This window comes from Geotrypetes seraphini, chromosome 13 (assembly GCF_902459505.1).
Source record: "Geotrypetes seraphini chromosome 13, aGeoSer1.1, whole genome shotgun sequence".
Classification (NCBI taxonomy): Eukaryota; Metazoa; Chordata; class Amphibia; order Gymnophiona; family Dermophiidae; genus Geotrypetes; species Geotrypetes seraphini.
In genome coordinates this window covers 33,713,759-33,733,982 of record NC_047096.1, presented here as the reverse complement: position 1 = coordinate 33,733,982, position 20,224 = coordinate 33,713,759, and the positions used below count along the sequence as shown (strand labels likewise).

Sequence of the window (20,224 nt, the reverse complement as noted above, 5' to 3'; positions counted from 1 at the left end):
TTCTTTTATTTATTGTCCATCAAACATGTGGCTCTTTCCCCACACACTTTCCCTTCTTGTCCTGAGCCTGGGTAGAGAGGCAGAGTAGCAGAACCCCCCCCTACAACCTCCCCCCCAAAGAAAGCCAATGGGGACCATTCTAGAGGTCTCAAGGGGCCGTCTTTGATCCCCAGGCCTTTAAGAACACTGGGCTAGCCAGCTAAGTGTGTGACCCCTCCTCCCAGGAGAATGCCTCTGCTGTAGTGTAGGAGATGAGTTTCTCTTACCAGTCACTATGGTGATGGGAGCTGGTGGAGCTGCCTTAGGTGGGTGGAGTTAGAAGATGGATACAGTTGTAGATGTTGTGAAAATATGATTGACAGTATTTATGGGTTGAGTTGGGAGGAAATAAAGCTCTCTGCCTCACTGAGCACAAGGTATTTGGTGGCCTGAACCCCCTCCAGGATCTATGAGGTGAGGGGGTATCCTATCCAGCACAATAACCAGGGGCTGAGGAATCAAGGTGGCCACTGCTAACAGAGCAGAGGTCAAGGGGAGAGCTCTGGGAGAGGGGGAGAGTAAACCTTTTCCTCAGGAGCAGAACAGGGGAACACCTGTGCAGAGCCAGAGGGGGTGAGAGGAACCGCGTTTCTGAGTGAAGAAGGACGGACAGGAAGGTCTGGTCATGAGTTGGTCTGGTGGCTGGGGGGAAACCCAGTGGAACACTTGCCTAGCGAGTGAGCAGCCAAGCAGCCAGATTGTCTTGCTGGATGGGATGGGTAGGGGGGAATAAAGATCCGGAAATTGGAACGATGAGTGAGGATTAAATTTTCAGATGACGCTAAGCTCTTCAAAGTTGTTAAAACGCATGCAGATTGTGAAAAATTGCAGGCAGACCTTAGGAAATTGGAAGACTGGGCGTCTAACTGGCAGATGAAATTTAATGTGGACAAATGCAAAGTGAGGCACATTGGGAAGAATAACCCAAATCACAGTTACCAGATGCTAGGGTCTACCTTGGAGGTTAGCGCCTAAGAAAAATATAAATGTCATTGTAGTCAATACAATGAAACTTCCACCGAAGTGTGCGGCAGCGGCTAAAAAAAGCAAACGATGCTAGGAATTATTAAAAAAGGGATGGGTGACAAAACTAAGAATGTTATAATGCCTCTGTATTGCTCCATGGTGCGACCTCACCTGGAGTATTGCTTTCAATTCTGGTCTCCTTATCTCAATAAAGATATAGCAGCACTAGAAAAGGTTCAAAGAAGAGCGACTAAGATGATAAAGGGGAAGGAAATCCTCTTGTATGAGGAAAGACTAAAAAGGTTTTGAAGTCTAAAAAATCCTGAGTGGAGTAGAACAGGTATGAGTGGATCGATTTTTCACTAAGTCAAAAATTACAAAAACTAGGGGATGCTCGATGAAGTTACAGGGAAATACTTTTAAAACCAATAGGAGGAAATATTTTTTCACTCAGAGAATAGTTAAATTCTGGATCGCATTGCCAGAGGTTGTAGTAAGAGCGGATAGCGTAGCTGGTTTTAAGAAGGGTTTGGACAATTTCCTGGAGGAAAAGTCCATAGTTTGTTATTGAGACATGGGGTAAGCCACTGCGTGCCTTGGATCGGTAGCATGGAATATTGCTACTCTTTGGGTTATGGCCAGGCACTAGTGACCTGGATTGGCCACCATGAGAATGGGCTACTGGGCTTGATGGATCTTTGGTCTGACCCAGTAAGGTTTTTCTTATGTTCTTATGGTTGGACTAGGTGCGTTCAATGAAACTACTAAGTAGATTTAAAACAGAGTGGAGAAAATATTTCTTCACATGTGTAATTAAACTCTGGAATTCATTGTCAGAAAATGTGGTGAAATCAGTTGGCTTAGCAGAGTTTAAAAATGGTTTAACTAATTTCCTGAAAGACAAGTCCATAGGCTATTATTGAGATGGGGACGTCCACTCCTTATTCCTAGGATAAGCAGCATAAAATCTGTGTTACTACTTGGGGTCTAGCTAGGCATGGGTGACGGAACAGGGGGGGGGGAGGAGATGGGACACAGAGGCCATGGCCTCCCACAAAATTGAAACAAGTAATCTATAATAGTAACGTCAATATCTCAACACCAAATAAATCACAGAGTCACTGCAAAATACTTCGATTGTTTTTTGATTAATGTGTTTATCATTCACTCTTTATGAGGACCCGATGGGGTATCAGACAACCCAACAAACGATATAGCTTGAAGGGAAAATTTCTTCATTTGCCCCACGGTACCTCCTCCTCCATACTTCTTATGTTTTAATGTTATATTTATATTTTTATAAGGTCTTTTTTTTCTTCAATTGTATTTTTTAATTCATTCTCATATATAAGTCTTCTCTATAGCAATTAGCTTATCATTTCAAATGCTTTTAGCTTCTGAATGAGAGTTACTTAGCTTTCGGCCTTGATGTCATTCCCCTGAACACCAACGCGTTTCGAATATCTTTGTCAAGACGACATGGGGAAGCTTGCTGTTTCTAGCCGGTTGGCGGTACGCTGTGTATGTCGATTAATTCAAATATAACTTCCCCATGTCGTCTTGACAAAGATATTCGAAACGCGTTGGCGTTCAGGGGAATGACATCAAGGCCGAAAGCTAAGTAACTCTCATTCAGAAGCTAAAAGCATTTGAAATGATAAGCTAATTGCTATAGAGAAGACTTATATATGAGAATGAATTAAAAAATACAATTGAAGAAAAAAAAGACCTTATAAAAATATAAATATAACATTAAAACATAAGAAGTATGGAGGAGGAGGTACCGTGGGGCAAATGAAGAAATTTTCCCTTCAAGCTATATCGTTTGTTGGGTTGTCTGATACCCCATCGGGTCCTCATAAAGAGTGAATGATAAACACATTAATCAAAAAACAATCGAAGTATTTTGCAGTGGCTCCCACAAAATTGGCAATTGGAAGTTTCATCGCCACCCTTGGTGCCATTCACCCTTGCTATGCCACTGCCAATATTGCTAGTCTTCTGCCTTTCACCCTAAGCAGAGTCCAGGGAATTTAGAGAGAAATAGCTAATGTATTATATAAACAGTCAAACCTTGGTCTACGAGCATATCAAAGCAAATTTTCCCATAGGAAATAATGGAAACGCAAATGATTCTGTCCACAACCCAAAAACTAGAATACAAAATACATTAAAACCTTGGTTTATGAGCATAATTCGTTCCAAAAACATGCTTGTAATCCAAATGGCTAGCCCATGAACACAGAAGATTTAGAATCAGAAAATAATATTAAATATTGAATTAGGCCAGTTACTGGGCAGACTTGCACGGTCTGTGTCTGTGTATGGCCGTTTGGTGGAGGATGGGCAGGGGAGGGCTTCAATGCCTGGGAGGGTGTAGATGGGCTGGAGTAAGTCTTAACAGAGATTTCGGCAGTTGGAACCCAAGCACAGTACCTGGTAAAGCTTTGGATTCTTGCCCAGAAATAGCTAAGAAGAAAAAAAAAAATTAAAATTGAATCAGGTTGGGCAGACTGGATGGACCATTTGAGTCTTTATCTGCCGTCATCTACTATGTTATGTTAAAACACTCATATATCAAAGCGACTTTCCACATAAGAAATAATGGAAACAGACGATTCGTTCCACAACTCAAAAACTTTAGTACAAAATACTATACATACATGTATTGCAAGACTTCAGCTCATTTAGAACAGTTATTAAACTCCTGCAGAGTCAGAGAGAAGAACCATTGGCTCAGTTGTGATGTGTGTATACTGTATGTAGTTGTATTGCAAGACATTTCATTGCTGTTCTCCTAAAAGAAAATCAATATATTAGTGCATAGGACTGATATGACACTTCTCCCACGACTATCGCCTCACTTTAATGGAAGGGGGTGGGGGGGGGGCTAAGGGAAGGCAAAGGAAAACGCGGATCCCTCCCGTCTTTCCATCCTGTATGTAAGCCGAGCTGTTGCTCTGGTTACATGACATCCAGGAGGCTGGTGCGCCGCGGAGAGATGCTTTCTGAGCATGCTCAGTGCCGCCTTCGCGTCTGCAAGGCTCCTCTTTCGGATAACGGGACAGCGCGTCTCTTAGGGGGGGGGGAGGAGGCGGGATGAGACAGCCTTCTCAACGATTAAACGCTTGGCTTTGACCAGGCGGAGGTTTACCTCGTGTAAGAGGGGCGGGGTGGGGGTGGGGGGGAGACGCACACATTTTGGACCTGGCGGTGGGGGGGAGACGCACACATTTTGGACCTGGCTGGTCTTTTGCGGAGTTTCAAATGATGCTTGCCTGTTTGGACAGAGGAAATGTGCTGGAAATCCTGCAGGAAGGCTTGCCCGAGGTAAATGCAAGCGTCTCGGCCACAGACTGTTTGCATGTCCCCGCGTGATGCCGACAGAGCTAGCTGCGGATTTAATTGTTGTGCATTAAAGTCTTCCTGTAACGTGCCACTTGATTAAGTGGAGTACTGTACTTTATTATTGCAAGGAGGTGTCCGGGGAGAAACGGGCAGCCTGAAGCTTAAGATTTTGAGGGAGTTGGAGGGAGAAAAAGGCAACTTTTCACTGTTTCCGGTTTTGAATCTGTGAGTGATGGAGGAGGTATGTAAGAGAGATCATTAAATATCACGGTTTTATAGCAAAAGGAAGTAGTCCTCCAGTCGTTTAGGACTCGGAAACAAACTTAACTCACTTTAAAGAAGTGATAATCGTGGGGGGGGGGGGGGGGGGCTAGGTGGGTGCAAAAAAAAATAAAAAAAAATCGAATCTGGACATTTTAACGATCCAGGGAAGGCTTTCTTTTGTTCGATTTCCCTTAGTGAGTTGAAAAGCAATTCTCAAAGGTCAGGAGACTGCGGGTGTTATTATCTGTCATCGTCTGTACCAGTAGCTACAAAGGTGCTGGAGCCGTAGAGCTTTAGTTAAAAAAAAAAAAAAAATGTTCGCTGTAAAATTTATCAGGGTTTTCTTGTCGACAGCTGTCAGCATTAAATCATGCGGAATTGTAGATCCAGAACTGGTCCTGGTGAAAACTTCCCCCTTTGTTGGATAAAGTTAAGCTCAGATCAGAGCCTCACATCTTCAAATATTTGATCTAGTTTAGCAAATGTTCCCTAAAGATGCGAAGAGGGGAATGCCTTTTGTAATTTTTCCTGATATTGCATAGTGGGTGGAGGTGTTTATTAATGGCATTGTTATACATGTGCATTAGGAGAAGAAGGGATCTTTCATTTTGCTGTCCCCCAATTGCTGCTGCTCATTCCCTCCCTTCATTTTTTTCTGGGCTAATCCCAGAACAGTAACAGCAAAGTTAGGACTCTGTTTATGTTTATTAAAACTTTTTATGCTGCATAGAGGGACAAGCAAAGTTCAGTGCAGGTTTTTTTTTTAAGCACATGAGTAACAACAACCCTCCCTCCCACCCCCACCCCCCAAAAAAAGAACCCCCAAAACAAAACCCTGCTCCCTAGAGCAATAAGCAAATAGAATGCAAATGGACTGTATGCAAAAATGCCAAACACGTGTGCACATGGGTCTGCGCTAGTGGCAGCTATATTTGGCACACAGTATCGTGGGAATTGCACCTACAAAAAGTGGGTATTGGCACCTCAGTCATGTGTGCATACACTGTGCATGTGCAGAAATAATATTGTAGAAACTATGCACAGTATAGCATTCCAAGCACATGCTCAGATGTATTTGCATGCAGCTCTGAAGTGCTGATGCACAGTGTTTGCAGTTATCAAGTCCAGCCTTTCCTTGTTCCAGCACACTTCCCCTCTGTGCCTTCCTTTCCAGGAAGCTAAAAAAAGTTGCAGGTCCTGTATGATTGAGGTAAAGAGAAACAGTTATAAGCACTGACCCTGGAAAAATGAGCTAACCTTTACTCCAGATGTGTTAAAAACCCAGTGTAGCAGTGCTCAGCCTTCTGGCCTTCTGTACACTTTTCTGCTCTTTTGCTGAAAAACTAATTGCTTCATTACCATGGATTTAAATGTACTGTGTGCTGATGTCTACTTGAGGATTGGCACACAGCTTGCGTACAAAACTAGTTTTTACATTGGATGTCCCTGGGTAACATATAAAAATGCACACAAAAGCTGAACAAACCTGCTTGCAAAGCCTATCATACTTTACTGTATTGGCTCCTCAAAGAGAAAATTCAGCATGGAGCCTGCTTTCCTTTACAATCTGACAAGCTTTGCATCTCCTGCATGGGTTTTCCATTACCATGAGAATCCTTGGGAGAGAGAGGACACTGCTGGCCCTACACTACATTTTCTTATTTAGTTTGCTGCTACTGCTGTAGGGCTGGTACACAAACGCTAAGGATGGAGACTTGGTATCAGTATTCCAGGGCCTATCAAAATTTGGCACCAGTGGCAGTTGCCTATATCAAGGCCTGATTTTGTAATCTGTAATGCAATATCTCTCAGCTTAAGTGAGGGGTAAGTGACAGTAATCTATCTATATATATAAAATCGGAGGTATGTATGTGTGTATGTATGTATGTGTGTGTGTATGTGCCGCGATCACGCAAAAACGGCTTGACCGATTTGAACAAAACTTGGTATGCAGATCCCTCACTACCTGGGATGATATGTTCTGGGGGTCTCGCGGCCCACCTGCACACGTGGGCGGAGCTACAAACATAAAATCAGATTTCACTCATTCACGTCAATGGAAAAAATGTAAAAAGCTGTGGGACCGATTTGAACGAAACTTGGTATGCAGATCCCTCACTACCTGGGGTGATATGTTCTGGGGGTCTCGCGGCCCACCTGCACACGTGGGCGGAGCTACAAACAGAAAATCAGATTTCACCCATTCATGTCAATGGAAAAAATGTAAAAAGCTGCCAACGCAAATACGGCTTGCCCGATTTGAACGAAACTTGGTATGCAGATCCCTCACTACCTGGAGTGATATGTTCTGGGGGTCTCGCGGCCCACCTGCACACATGGGCGGAGCTACAAACAAAATCAGATTTCACCCATTCATGTCAATGGAAAAAATGTAAAACAGCTGCCAACGCAAAAACGGCTTGCCCGATTTGAAAGAAACTTGGTATGCAGATCCCTCACTACCTGCGGTATATGTTCTGGGGGTCTCGCGGCCCACCTGCACACGTGGGCGGAGCTACAAACAGAAAATCTGATTTCACCTATTCATGTCAATGGGAAAAATGTAAAAAGCTGCCAACGCAAAAACGGCTTGCCCGATTTGAACGAAACTTGGTATGCAGATCCCTCACTACCTGGGGTGATATGTTCTGGGGGTCTCGCGGCCCACCTCCACACGTGGGCGGAGCTACAAACAGAAAATCAGATTTCACCTATTCATGTCAATGGAAAAAATGTAAAAAGCTGCCAACGCAAAAACGGCTTGCCTGATTTGAACGAAACTTGGTATGCTGATCCCTCACTACCTGGGGTGATATGTTCTGGGGGTCTCGCGGCCCACCTGCACACGTGGGCGGAGCTACACACTGAAAATCAGATTTCACCCATTCATGTCAATGGAAAAAATGTAAAAAGCTGCCAACGCAAAAACGGCTTGCCCGATTTGAACGAAACTTGGTATGCAGATCCCTCACTACCTGCGGTATATGTTCTGGGGGTCTCGCAGCCCACCTGCACATGTGGGCGGAGCTACAAACAGAAAATCTGATTTCACCTATTCATGTCAATGGAAAAAATGTAAATAGCTGCCAACGCAAAAACGACTTGCCCGATTTGAACGAAACTTGGTATGCAGATCCCCCACTACCTGGGGTGATATGTTCTGGGGGTCTCGCAGCCCACCTCCACACGTGGGCCGAGCTACAAACAGAAAATCAGATTTGACCCATTCATGTCAATGGAAAAAATGGAAAAAGCTGCCAACGCAAAAACGGCTTGCCCGATTTGAACGAAACTTGGTATGCTGATCCCTCACTACCTGGGGTTGATATGTTCTGGGGGTTTCGCGGCCCACCTCCACACGTTGGCGGAGCTACACACTGAAAATCAGATTTCACCCATTCATGTCAATGGAAAAAATGTAAAAAGCTGCCAACGCAAAAACGGCTTGCCCGATTTGAACGAAACTTGGTATGCAGATCCCTCACTACCTGCGGTATATGTTCTGGGGGTCTCGCAGCCCACCTGCACATGTGGGCGGAGCTACAAACAGAAAATCTGATTTCACCTATTCATGTCAATGGAAAAAATGTAAATAGCTGCCAACGCAAAAACGACTTGCCCGATTTGAACGAAACTTGGTATGCAGATCCCCCACTACCTGGGGTGATATGTTCTGGGGGTCTCGCAGCCCACCTCCACACGTGGGCCGAGCTACAAACAGAAAATCAGATTTGACCCATTCATGTCAATGGAAAAAATGTAAAAAGCTGCCAACGCAAAAACGGCTTGCCCGATTTGAACGAAACTTGGTATGCAGATCCCTCACTACCTGGGGTTGATATGTTTTGGGGGTCTCGCGGCCCACTTGCACACGTGGGCGGAGCTACAAACTGAAAATCAGATTTCACCCATTCATGTCAATGGAAAAAATGTAAAAAGCTGCCAACGCAAAAACGGCTTGCCCGATTTGAACGAAACTTGCAACACATCTTCCTTTTCAGTTTAAGAGATTGCAAATTCCAGTGAGACTTGCATTCTCTATCACAATCAACAAATCACAGGGACAGACTATTACATACTGTGGAGTGTTTTTAAGATTCCCCTGTTTTTCCCATGGACAACTCTATGTTGCTTGCTCAAGGGTGGGTTCACCCAAGAATTTATATGTTCTTGCTCCTGGAGGTGAAACTAAAAATGTTGTTTATAATCAAGTTTTGTGTTAGTTGTATTGTATTCATTTTGTCAAATATTTCACATTATAATTTGAATATTGTACTTTTTATAAAGCTATAAAAAAATAATTTCATTCACCACTATAAAGTATCTTTATTTGAATCCATTTACGGTGTTATTGCTATAATTAAATACCCGTGCAACGCCGGGGCATCAGCTAGTTGTTTATATTTTTGATGCTGATGTTATTTGAGGGCTTGGGAATATTATGCTTGATTTGTCATTTTAATCTGTGAGATGATCTGTTGTCGGTTTCATACAACCCTGTGAGACTGCTGCTAGGGTTCATTGGCACCATTTGGGATTACAGCACCAATGAGGGCAGAAATGACTGGCCCTTGCTTCTGCCCAGTACACTACACACCAAGGACTATTACAGTATATCTCGGTGGGAACTTTTGTGAAGGTTGGAGGTTGGTGGGAGTTTCATACTTCAGGGGTGGGGCACTTCAGAGTAGGCACCACTACTAGGGATGCAAGTTGGGTTGGGGGAACCGGTTGGAGGATTACTTTGCTAGTCATGGAGCATTGGAAGACTCTGGAGGGCTTCTTGTAGGTTGCTAGGACTATGTCCAAGCTGTATCCCATGGCTCCTGAACTTCAACAGTTATTTATTTAGTCTAAAGTAGATTCCTTGGTAGCACAGGTTACCAAGTGTACTTCCCTACCTTATGAAGGAGGTGTAATTTTAAAGGATGCACAGGATTGCAGGGTAGATATGGTCCTGAAAAGACAGTTCAAGGCCTTAGTCTTGGGAATCAAGACAGCTTCTGTGGCCTCATTCATGGCACGTGCTTGCCATACTAGAATGTCTTGAACTCCCTCATTGGACCATAACGTTTGCCCCCAGCTGGTAATGGCAGAGGTTGATTATGTAGTAGATGCTCTATATGATATAATCAGAGTCATGAGCAAAGTTTCTTCTTATTCAATCTCCGCTCGTAGAATGCTCCGGATCAGGCAATGGGCAGGAGATTCAGCTTCCAAGGCAACATTAAGCAGGTTTACTTTTAAGGGGCAAATGCTGTTTGGTAAGGGATTAGACAACCTTATGGCCAGTGTGGCAGATCATGACCCTAAAGCTTTACCTGACAGCAGACCTTGAGCCCCTAGAGGGTCAGGTTGAGCTGCTTTTTGAGACTGTCGGTGATTTTATCAGTATTCGGAAAGAGCCTCTGCTCAGAGATCATATCAAGTTTCAAGTTTATTAATTGATTTGTTCAATCGCTTAATCTGATTTCTAAGCGATGTACAATAAAATATGCATACATAAGGAGACAAAAACATTACATACACTTAATTAATTATAATATAAACAAAAGGAAAGAGGGGATGAAATCCATTTTTATAGTAAAGAAAGGACATACATGGTAAGATCTAGACAGAGCTATGGAAGCACTAGGTGACCTCTGGTTCTCGCACCACAGCAGCTTCCAAGAAATCCCAATGATACCAGGTCAGTTGGCCTGCCTCTGCAGATAGGCGGTAGGTTGTCAGCTTATGGGGAGGCTTGGGAGCCGATTTGCTCAGACCTCTGGATGCTGGACATCAGTCAACAAGGTTACAAGCTTAAATTCTATCACCTGCTCCCAGATCTATTTGTGAACTCTACGGCCAGGAGGCTAGAGAAAGCAGTCAAATTCCGGGTGACGGTGACAAGGCTCTTAGACATTTGAGCCATAGAGCCTGTGCCTCCTGAAGGATCGACTTAGGCAGATACTCTATATACTTCATAGTTTCTAAGAAAGACTCAGACGACTGAATATCAAACCTGGATCTGAAGTCAGTTAATGTAGCACTAAAAGTGCTGCGGTTCTGCATGGAGATCATTCAGTCTGTCACTGTGGTGGTATCTCCAGGGGAATTCTTAGCCTCCCTAGATTTAATGGAGACCTATCTGAATATTTCCGTTTTCCCCAAGCACAGAAAGTATCTCAGGTTCCATGTCTAGGAGACATTTTCAGTTCTCTGCACTCCCCTTTGGTTACAGCACCACGCACATTCACGGAGATGATGGTGGCTGTAGCAGTGCATTTCTGCAAGGCAGGTGCATCTGTACTTGGACGATTGGTTGATCAGAGTCCTGTTCAAGTTGGAGGGAGAAAAGGCAGTGGCGAAAGTGGTCCACACTTCATACCTTTACTAAGTTTTATAGAGCCTATATAGCAGCACAAAAGACGCCGCTTTTGGGTCCTCAGTGTAAAAAGCAAGCTCATCTGTCCGACCTTAGATTTTAGGGACTGATTTCAAACGTCCCACATCAGGACTCATATGCTTTTTGTAACAGAAGGGAAGATTATGTATTTACCTTGATAATCTTCTTTCTGTTAACTCAGCATACATGTCCTGAAGCCCCACCTTGTCAGTATGATTATTAGCCTGCTTAGTGGTTCAGACAAGCATGTCTGTCCAGAACTGGAGATCTTCTCATACCAGTCGGGTATTATGAAAAGAATACTATGGTATCGTTACAAATGCAATTGAGAGTATACAAACTCCATAAATGTTAGTGCTGGTTACACTCAGGTGGCTTGGCTGTTCTACCTTGTTTTATATGTTTTGTTTTGATTAACATTGTTCATTATCCCCCTCTTTTACTAAGGCGCGCTAGCCGATTTAGCGTGCGTTAAACACTAACACGTACATAGAATATAATGGACGCGTTAGTATTTAGCATGCGATAAATCGGCTAGCGCGCCTTAGTAAAAGGACCCCGATATTTGTTACAGAGTAGAACAGAAATGTCTTGTCAGGGAAGTTCCCCGTACTCTTCCTTTTTATGTTTCTTATTTTAGTGATAATCAAATGCTTTGGTACAAACTAAAGAGGGTAGTACTGCCCACTGAGGAAGGAGGTGGAGCTGAAGAAAAAGTATTGATTCTTTCTGCAACAGCTTGCGAATTGGGAGACTCGTATGCTATGTTAACAGAAAGAAGATTATCAAGGTAAATACCTAATCTTCCCTTAATTCAAAGGGGTTGTATGCAAATACATCTCATGAATGTTCATTTGCATGTACTCTTGCTTCTTCTTTTAGACTTATTTTCAGTTCTCCTCCTTTATTCAAATGTATCTTCTGCCTTACTTTTTTGTGCTTTTTTCAATAACACTTTTATACTTTTGAATGTCTCTTCATAAAATAAGTCTTCAAAATTGAAATAGTGGTTGGCCATTAGGGGTGATTTTTAAACTGCCTACAGCAGAGCTGCACAAGTCCGGTCCTCGAGATCTACTGGCAGACCAGGTTTTCTGGATATCCACAATGAATATGCATGAGAGAGATTTGACTGCACTGCCTTCTTGGTATGCAAATCTCTCTCATGTATGTTCATTGTGGATATCCAGAAAACCTGGCCTGCCAGTAGATCTCGAGGACAGGACTTGGGCAGCCCTGGCCTACAGAGTATATTTTTCCCCCACTTTGCAGCAATTTTCAAAGAGAAGGTACATGCATATGTTTATTTTGAAGCATTTTTTGCCTGATGCAGCTGCTTTCTTTGTAGGTAAAAATTTTGCAGCTTTAAGAATGCATTCCTTCCAGATTCCATATGCTAGGTCAGGGGTGTCCAATGTCGGTCCTCGAGGGCCGCAATCCAGTCGGGTTTTCAGGATTTCCCCAATGAATATGCATGAGATCTATGTGCATGCACTGCTATCAATGCATATTCATTGGGGAAATCCTGAAAACCCGACTGGATTGCGGCCCTCGAGGACCGACATTGGACACCCCTGTGCTAGGTGTTCAATCACAATCTGCAGTCTGGGTATTGCAGAAATCCACAACTTTTATGAGCACATGCTCCACCCTCTTAGCCACATTGAGGGTAGGTATTTTTTTAGGCAGCTGATTTACATAGATAAAATTCATTCTGCACACAGAAATAGCTATTACGGTTTCCCTCTTGAGTATGAGAGTGACAGTATTGGCATCTCTTTATATGCGGTATTTTAACACAGCTTTGTGTGTTTGTGTCAGGGTTGTGGGTAAATAGAAATGGAGGAGTTCAGGGTCATATTTTCTGTTTTAATTAGATTGTACACTCTGTTGAACAGGAATTGTGTCTTACATGTATAGCAGTGCGTATGTCTAGTAACGCTATAGAAATGATAAGTAGCAATTATAGGATTAAATAGGGAAGTGCTTCCCAAATTTTTATCCATTAGCCTATTTTATCACTTAATTCACATCACCACAGATGATGAAAATATAATAGTAGACTTTTGTTCCTCTCCCTTCTCATCCACTTCCTCTTTCCCCCCTTATCCAGAGCAAGAAGGCAGCTGTAGCAGTAGTCCGCATAGGACCCTGTGTGTCAGCACTCAGACCCCAGTACTCCACATGGGTTTCCAGTCTAATACAATAAAAAACTGTTTTCATCTCTGTGTTTGGGGAGCTGTCTCCTCATCTAAAGCAGTGTTTCTCAACATTTTCAAGCAAAGTACCCCCCTAAGCCTAACAAATGCCAACTGAGTACCCCTGCCCAAGCTCCACCCCAGACCTGCCCAAACCCAGCCCATGACTCCAACCCCATAATAATAGTACTAATTGTAATGCAATTTCTTCCATCCATTTGTCATATACACACAATATAATCTTATTAATACATAATGGTAACCACAAAATTATAAAAACACAAAGCACACTGTATGCAGAAAAAATGTTAATTATCATTATATTTGGGGGGGTTTCAAAGAGGTCAAGGCAGAGACTTTAAAATATGCAATGTCACCTCAGTAACAACTATAGAAAAATAGACAAATATAGTGCAAAATATAGACAGCAGATATAAATTCTCAAAACTGACACATTTTGATCACTAAATTGAAAATAAAATAATTTTTCCTACCTTTGTTGTTTGGTGATTTCATGAGTCTCTGGTTGCACTTCCTTCTGACTATGCATCCAATATTTCTTCCCTTCTTTCTATCTCCTGCATGCTTCCTCTCCTCCAGACCTCATTCCATTCCCCAACCAACATCTCTATGTGTCCCTCAATGAATCCAACTTTTTCTTCCTCTCTCCCTGCCTGCCCCCTCCACTGAAGCCACCACTGCCAATCTCTCCCTGACCCACTGCCGAAGCCGACCCTGCCACCTGACACACTCCATTCCCACCCACCCCTGCCACTGCCGCCGCAACAGGAACAGGCCACACCACCTTCCTTTTTGTAGGACATACTCCCTGCACATCTTACAGGAGGGATGAGAATCATCTGGAAGGTCAGAGGTTAGTAGAAAATGCAGCAATTGACCCCAGATCTTTAGTACAAAGGAAACTCTGTTAATCTGAAAATCATTTTTTAAACCATAGAATGACACACTGTTTGTGGTGAGATATCACTGTGCACACAGGAGAAAAACATTCCTTTAACAGTGCGCTCATGTAATATGTGCCAGTACCGTGGCACTATCAGTGTGTTCCCATATAGTTACAGTGTGTAGGCCAGGAATTGTTAGTATTTTTGGCAGGAGAAAAGGAACAATTAAATTTCTTATCCTGGTCTCGAAGTCTAGGTGCTTCAGACTGCACAGTTCTGGCAGGAATTGATTTTATAAGAGGCCACTTTCGTGAAAAGTTCAAAAAGGTACCTACCGTATCTCATTGGCACCAAGAACTATCCCCAGTAATGCACAAATCCTTTTGCACCTGCACCAGGGCAAGTATAAATGTGTGCATGTCCTCTGTGTCCTCTGAGTATTTTAGGTGAGTTGAAAGTGTGTTGCTCTTAAGCATGATAAATAGTGGAGTTTTGTGTGTGACCGAGCAGATGGAGCAGTTAAAACTGAGAGACTGAGCAACTGAGGGCCAGATTCTCAAAACTTAAAGTTGCCTTTAACGCGGTTGCTAAACCGGTTCCTGACGGTTTAGCTTGCATGTATTTTAGCGGTGGATTATCAAAACAGCTTACGTCAGATAATTGAGACTGTAGTATATGTGTGTACATTGCACCTCTCTATCTTAGCTCTGCTGATATTATGCCCCCGGAAGTGCCTACATGCAAATCTCAAAAACATAGAAACATGATGACAGATAAAAGCCAAATGGACCATTCAGTCTACCCATCCACAGCATCCACTATTTCCTCCTCCTCCATAAGAGATCCCATGTACCTATCCCATGCTTTCTTGAATTCACTGTCTTTGTCTCTTCCACCTCATCCAGGAGATTAGTCCATGCATCTACCACCCATTCTGTAAAAAGCTATTTCCTTAGATTATACCTGAGCCTATCGCCTCTTAACTTCATCCCATGCCATCTCACTCTGGAGTTTCTTTTCAATTGAAAGAGACTGGCCTCATGCCTATTTATGCCACAAAGGTATTAAAACGTCTCTGTCATATCTCTCCTCTCCCGCCTTTCCTCCACAATACACATATTGAGATCATTATGATGCCTTATGATGAAGACCACCGATCATTTTAGTAGCCTTTCTCTGGACCAACTCCATTCTATTTGTATCATTTTGAATGTGTGGTCTCCAGAATTGTACACAATATTTTAAATGAAGTGTCACCACAGTCTTATATGGAGGCCATCAATATCACCCTTTTCCTATTGGCCATACCTCTTCTTATGCACCCAAACATCCTTCTAGCTTTTGCTATCACTTTTTCAACCTGTTTGGCCAGCTTAAGATCATCACATACTATCACACCCAAATCCCGCTTCTCTTTCGTTCACAAAAGTTCTTCACCCCTTAAACCAGTGTCCCGCAAACTTTTTCGAGCCAGGCCACACTAAACCTAGTGTCCCTGGCTCGAGACACCCAGAAGTGCGCTGGCGTCAGTGCGCCAACATCAGCGCATGCGCAAAGGCCCTTCAAATGGGCCTTCGCCGAGAGAAGGGCCGGCAGAGAGAAGAGGTGCCGGCGTCGGGAAATTGCTTACCGGATGTGCCTCTCCTTGTGAGAGGCACGTCCTGTATACAGCTGGCACCCACACCTCTCCTCTTCCTCAGTGTACCACGGCACACCAGAAATCTCAGGAGGCACACAGTTTGCAATACACTGCCTTAAACTGTAACATTTCCTCGGGGTTTTGCAGCACAAATTCATGACCTTGCATTTCTTAGCATTAAATTTTAGCTGCCAAATTCCAGACCATTCTTCAAGCTTTGCTAGATCCTTCCTCATGTTATCAACACCATCAGAGGTGTCTACTCTTTTGCAAGTTTTGGTATCTTCCTCAAAGGCAAATCTTACCCAACAGCCCTTCAGTAATATTGCTTTCAAAAATTTTAAAAAAGAGCAGGTCCAAGAACTGAACTTTGAGGCACACCACTGGTAAATCCCTTCCGTTAGAGCAATTTCCATTGACTACTACCCCTTGTCGCCTTCCACTCAGTTCCTCACCCAATCTGTCACTTAGGGGCCTATACTAAGGGCATTCAGTTTATTTATTAGAAGCCTGAGTGGAACATTATCAAATGTTTGCTAAAATCTAAATACACCACATCTAGCGCTTTCCCTCTATCCAATTTTCTGGTCACCCAGTCAAAGAAATTGATTAGATTTGTCAGACAAGGTTTTGTTTTTAGTGAATCCATGTTGCCTTGTAATCCACTGGATTCCAGAAACTTCACTATTCTCTGTTTTAAAAGTATTTCCATTAATTTACTCACCACAGAAATCAGACTTACCTACTTCTTCCTTACTTCCACTTTTGTGAAGAGAGACCACATCTGCCTTTCTCCAGTCCTCTGGTGACTCTTTCCATGTGCCCACTTTTTATGCATGTGTACCTACATACAGCTTTACAGGAGCTCATTTCCACATGCACAGCAGGCTTTACAGATAGAATGATCCCCACAGAATACACCAATCTGTTTTGCTGTGCCCTACTGCTTCTGAAATCTAAGTGACTGAAATCTCTTTTATGCTGGGCTGTAAATAGTGCCTAGCAGCCCTCATTTGATAGGATTTACTCATTTTTATATTTAATCCATTTATGCATGTTTCCTTGGATTTTCTGCCTGGAGAGGAGGGGCCAATTGTGAGGTTAAATGAATCATTGCTAACGTTTCTTGGACTCAGGTAGATGGAATTCTAGGATAAGCCTCCCTTAATTACGATGCCCGGAGTCTGACATGAAACCATACTATATTAGTAACTTTTCTTAAATCTTAAGATGCCTATGTCCTTTCAATTGTACTCAGTTAATACTGCTCCTTCTGTTAATCTCACCTATAACCCACCTTGTTTAGTTCTGCTGAATTATACCCTGCATCTAGGATGTGCGTCTTGCAGTGAGAGGCACGTTCTGTAGGCAGTCAGTTGGTGATATAGCTCCTCCTCTCCCTGCACCTGCCCTCCTCCTTGATCTCCCACCAAAGGGAAAGCTCCAGAGTTACAACCGTAGGGCCTCCGCGCATGTGCATGACATCATCGCATCAACATCCCACACACTTCTGGGAGCCTTCCGGCTGGGGCACTGAGTTTAGTGTGCCGCCAACCGGAAAGGTTTGAGGGATACTGCTCTAGGTGAAATGGGAGACTATGGCCAATTAAAGTTTGCAAATAGGAGTGGACCGCCCTCCAAAAGGCCCGAATTTGCAGACATAGCCAAAGGCCATGTCCAAAAGAATTATCTCCCCCTTGCCATTGGGGGTAGAAAAGGATCTGGGTGTCATTGTAGACAAAACAATGAAACCTTCAGCCCAGTGTATGGCAGCGGCCAAAAAAGCAAACAGGATACTAGGAATTATTAAAAAAGGGATTTTTAACAAGACTAAGAATGTTATAATGCCCCTGTATCGCTCCATGGTGCGACCTCACCTGGAGTATTGTGTTCAAGTCTGGTCTTATCTCAAGAAAGATATAGTGGTACTAGAAAAGGTTCAAAGAAGAGTGACCAAGATGATAAAGGGGATGGAACTCCTCTCGTATGAGGAAAGACTAAAAAGATTAGGGCTCTTCAGCTTGGAAAAGAGACGGCTGAGGAGAGATATGATTGAAGTCTACAAAATCCTGAGCAGAGTAGAACTGGTACAAGTGGATCGATTTTTCACTCCGTCACAAAATACAAAGACTAGGTGATACTCAATGAAGTTACAGGGAAATACTTTTAAAAGCAATAGGAGGAAATATTTTTTTACTCAGAGAATAGTTAAGCTCTAGAATGCACTTGTTTTTCCCCCTTTCCGTTCTTTTCTATCTAAATAAATGTAGTTCTGCCCAGTTACCTTTCGTACCAGTAAGTCATCATTTGTGTGTATTCCTGTTGTTATATTGAAATTTGTTTTTAGTGTATTTTTAATAATACTTTGTAAAACCGATTTGATATTTGATAAGGCGGTATATCAAATTTTTAATAAACCTGAAACCTGAACGCATTGCTAGAGGATGTGGTAAGAGCGAATAGTGTAGCTGGTTTTAAGAAAGGTTTGGACAATTTCTTTGAAGTTTATAGTCTGTTATTGAGAAAGACATGGGGGGAGCCACTGCTTGCTCTGGATAGCATGGAATGTTGCTACTCCTTGGGTTTTGGCCAGGTATTAGGGACCTGGATTGGCCACCGTGAGAAAGGGGTTCCGGGCTTGATGGACCATTGGTCTGACTCAATAAGGCTATTCTTATGTTCTTATTTGGGACTCACCGGAGTAGGGGGTGCCCCTGAAATGCAAGGCCTGTTTCTGCGAGATATAGGCTTGATATATTGTGTGGAAATGACACTCCTGGAGTTCAACATTATAAACTAAGTGAAGGATGACTAGAACAAGAGCGGTCAGGGAAGTGAGCCAAAGCCCATGACCACTGATATAAGATTATTTGATAGTCCCGAGTCAGCTGAAGCTGCTGTAGAAGTTGATGGTATTGGGAGACCAAGATCCACTCCCTTTGATCATCTGTAAAGAAACTAAAAAGCGTATGTTGAAAAGTGTTAGACAAAGTCCGTGCAGGCAAGGAAGCAAAATAATGTGCCAACTGTAAATAAGTATAGTAGTCTGTAAGAAACCAATCAGCTTGTAGTTTCTGAAAGGAGCAAAGGGAGCCATCTTCCGTAAGCACGTGACCCAGATATTGAAGACCCTTATGAGCCCATTGTTTAAACACCACATGGTCCAATCCCAGATGGAAAGCTGCATTCCCCACAAGCAATAGCAGAGCAGAGCAATAAGGGTTCTGACCCCAAGACAATACTAAGTGACGCCACGCCTGCTAAAGGAGGTGAACTAGACAACTATAGGCTAGATTCGCTAACCTTAGTGCTCTGTGGGCGATCCGATCCACTTCGTGGCCGGCCGACAGATCCACAACGCGTCCTCATGCAAATGGGGGCGATCGGAGGCACACCCCACACCGACGTCACAGATTGCTGCAGAGCGACCCCAATGCATGCGCAAACTATCTTCTTTGCCTGTAGATGGTCTGCGCATGCGCTTGCTGTCTGTCTCTGCTCCCGCGCTCACACAGTAATGTTTTTCACCATGGCTTGAGCGGAATCCCGCCCTCCCTAATTGCATATGGTGGGAGAGATGGTGCCCAGCAAGGAGAAGAACCACCTCGTACCCAGAGAAGCGAGGGAGAGGTTCTTGGCCCTGCATGTCAGAATACTGACCAACCCCCGGTTAAAAGCGCTGCTCTTTCTAGTAACCCGTGAGCCCTGGCCGAGCGGTCAGCCCTGGCCGGTCTTGACTGGTAAATGTGTAAGTTTCACATAACTAACTCCTGGGTTTAAAGCGGGGCTGCACTACGGCATGTCCGAACATGCCATAGTGCAGCCCCGCTTTAAACCCGCGGGTTAAAACCACGGGCTCGAAGGGCAGCAGAGAGCAGGAAAGGACGTGAGCGACTGGTCCTCATCAGTCGCTTCTTCTTGATTGGTCAGCCCAGTCGGTGTTCCTGAATTTTGTTTAGGGAATCGAGGCCCTTCCTACTTTGCATGCCGTTTCCCCTCATTTGCATGTGCGGATCGGATCAGGTGCAGGAGGAAGGTTAGTGAATCGGGTCGGGGTCGCAAAGTGATCGGGACACGGTCGCTGGGCTTAGTTAATCTAGCCTTATGTAACACCGATGCTGAGCGGGTTTCTTTTCAGCGCTGATTTTTTAGGCACCATATGTAAAATGTAGTCCTATATGGATGTTACTGTTCTAAACGATGGAGTACACACACATTCTGAAGCACCTCTAGAACAGGGATCGTCCCTCCTTGAGGGCCGCAATCCAGTATTGAAAGCAGTGCATGCACATAGATCTCATGCATATTCATTGGGGAAATCCTGAAAACCCGACTGGATTGCGGCCCTCAAGGAGGGACTTTGAGACCCCTGCTCTAGAACATACTCCGGCCATGCTTCCTTTCACTGTGCACAGAACTCTGTGACTCGTTTTATATATGGTACATAAACAGAAAGTAGCATTGTTTCTATAGTGCC

General features: G+C 43.6%; 1 protein-coding gene across 9 annotated transcripts in view; it reads left to right on the top strand.

Annotated features, from left to right (window-relative positions):
- Positions 1-20,224, top strand: part of DIXDC1 (DIX domain containing 1) — a 178,698-nt gene that overhangs the window by 16,128 nt on the left and 142,346 nt on the right. For 4 of the 9 annotated variants that reach the window (XM_033917360.1, XM_033917359.1, XM_033917355.1 and 1 more), the window contains exon 1: positions 4,239-4,335. The exons of 3 other annotated variants lie outside the window; for them this stretch is intronic. In XM_033917360.1, coding sequence (XP_033773251.1) covers positions 4,273-4,335 — 63 coding nt within the window. In that variant the 5' untranslated portion in view covers positions 4,239-4,272. 2 more of the 9 variants (XM_033917354.1, XM_033917361.1) reach the window with 2 other exon arrangements.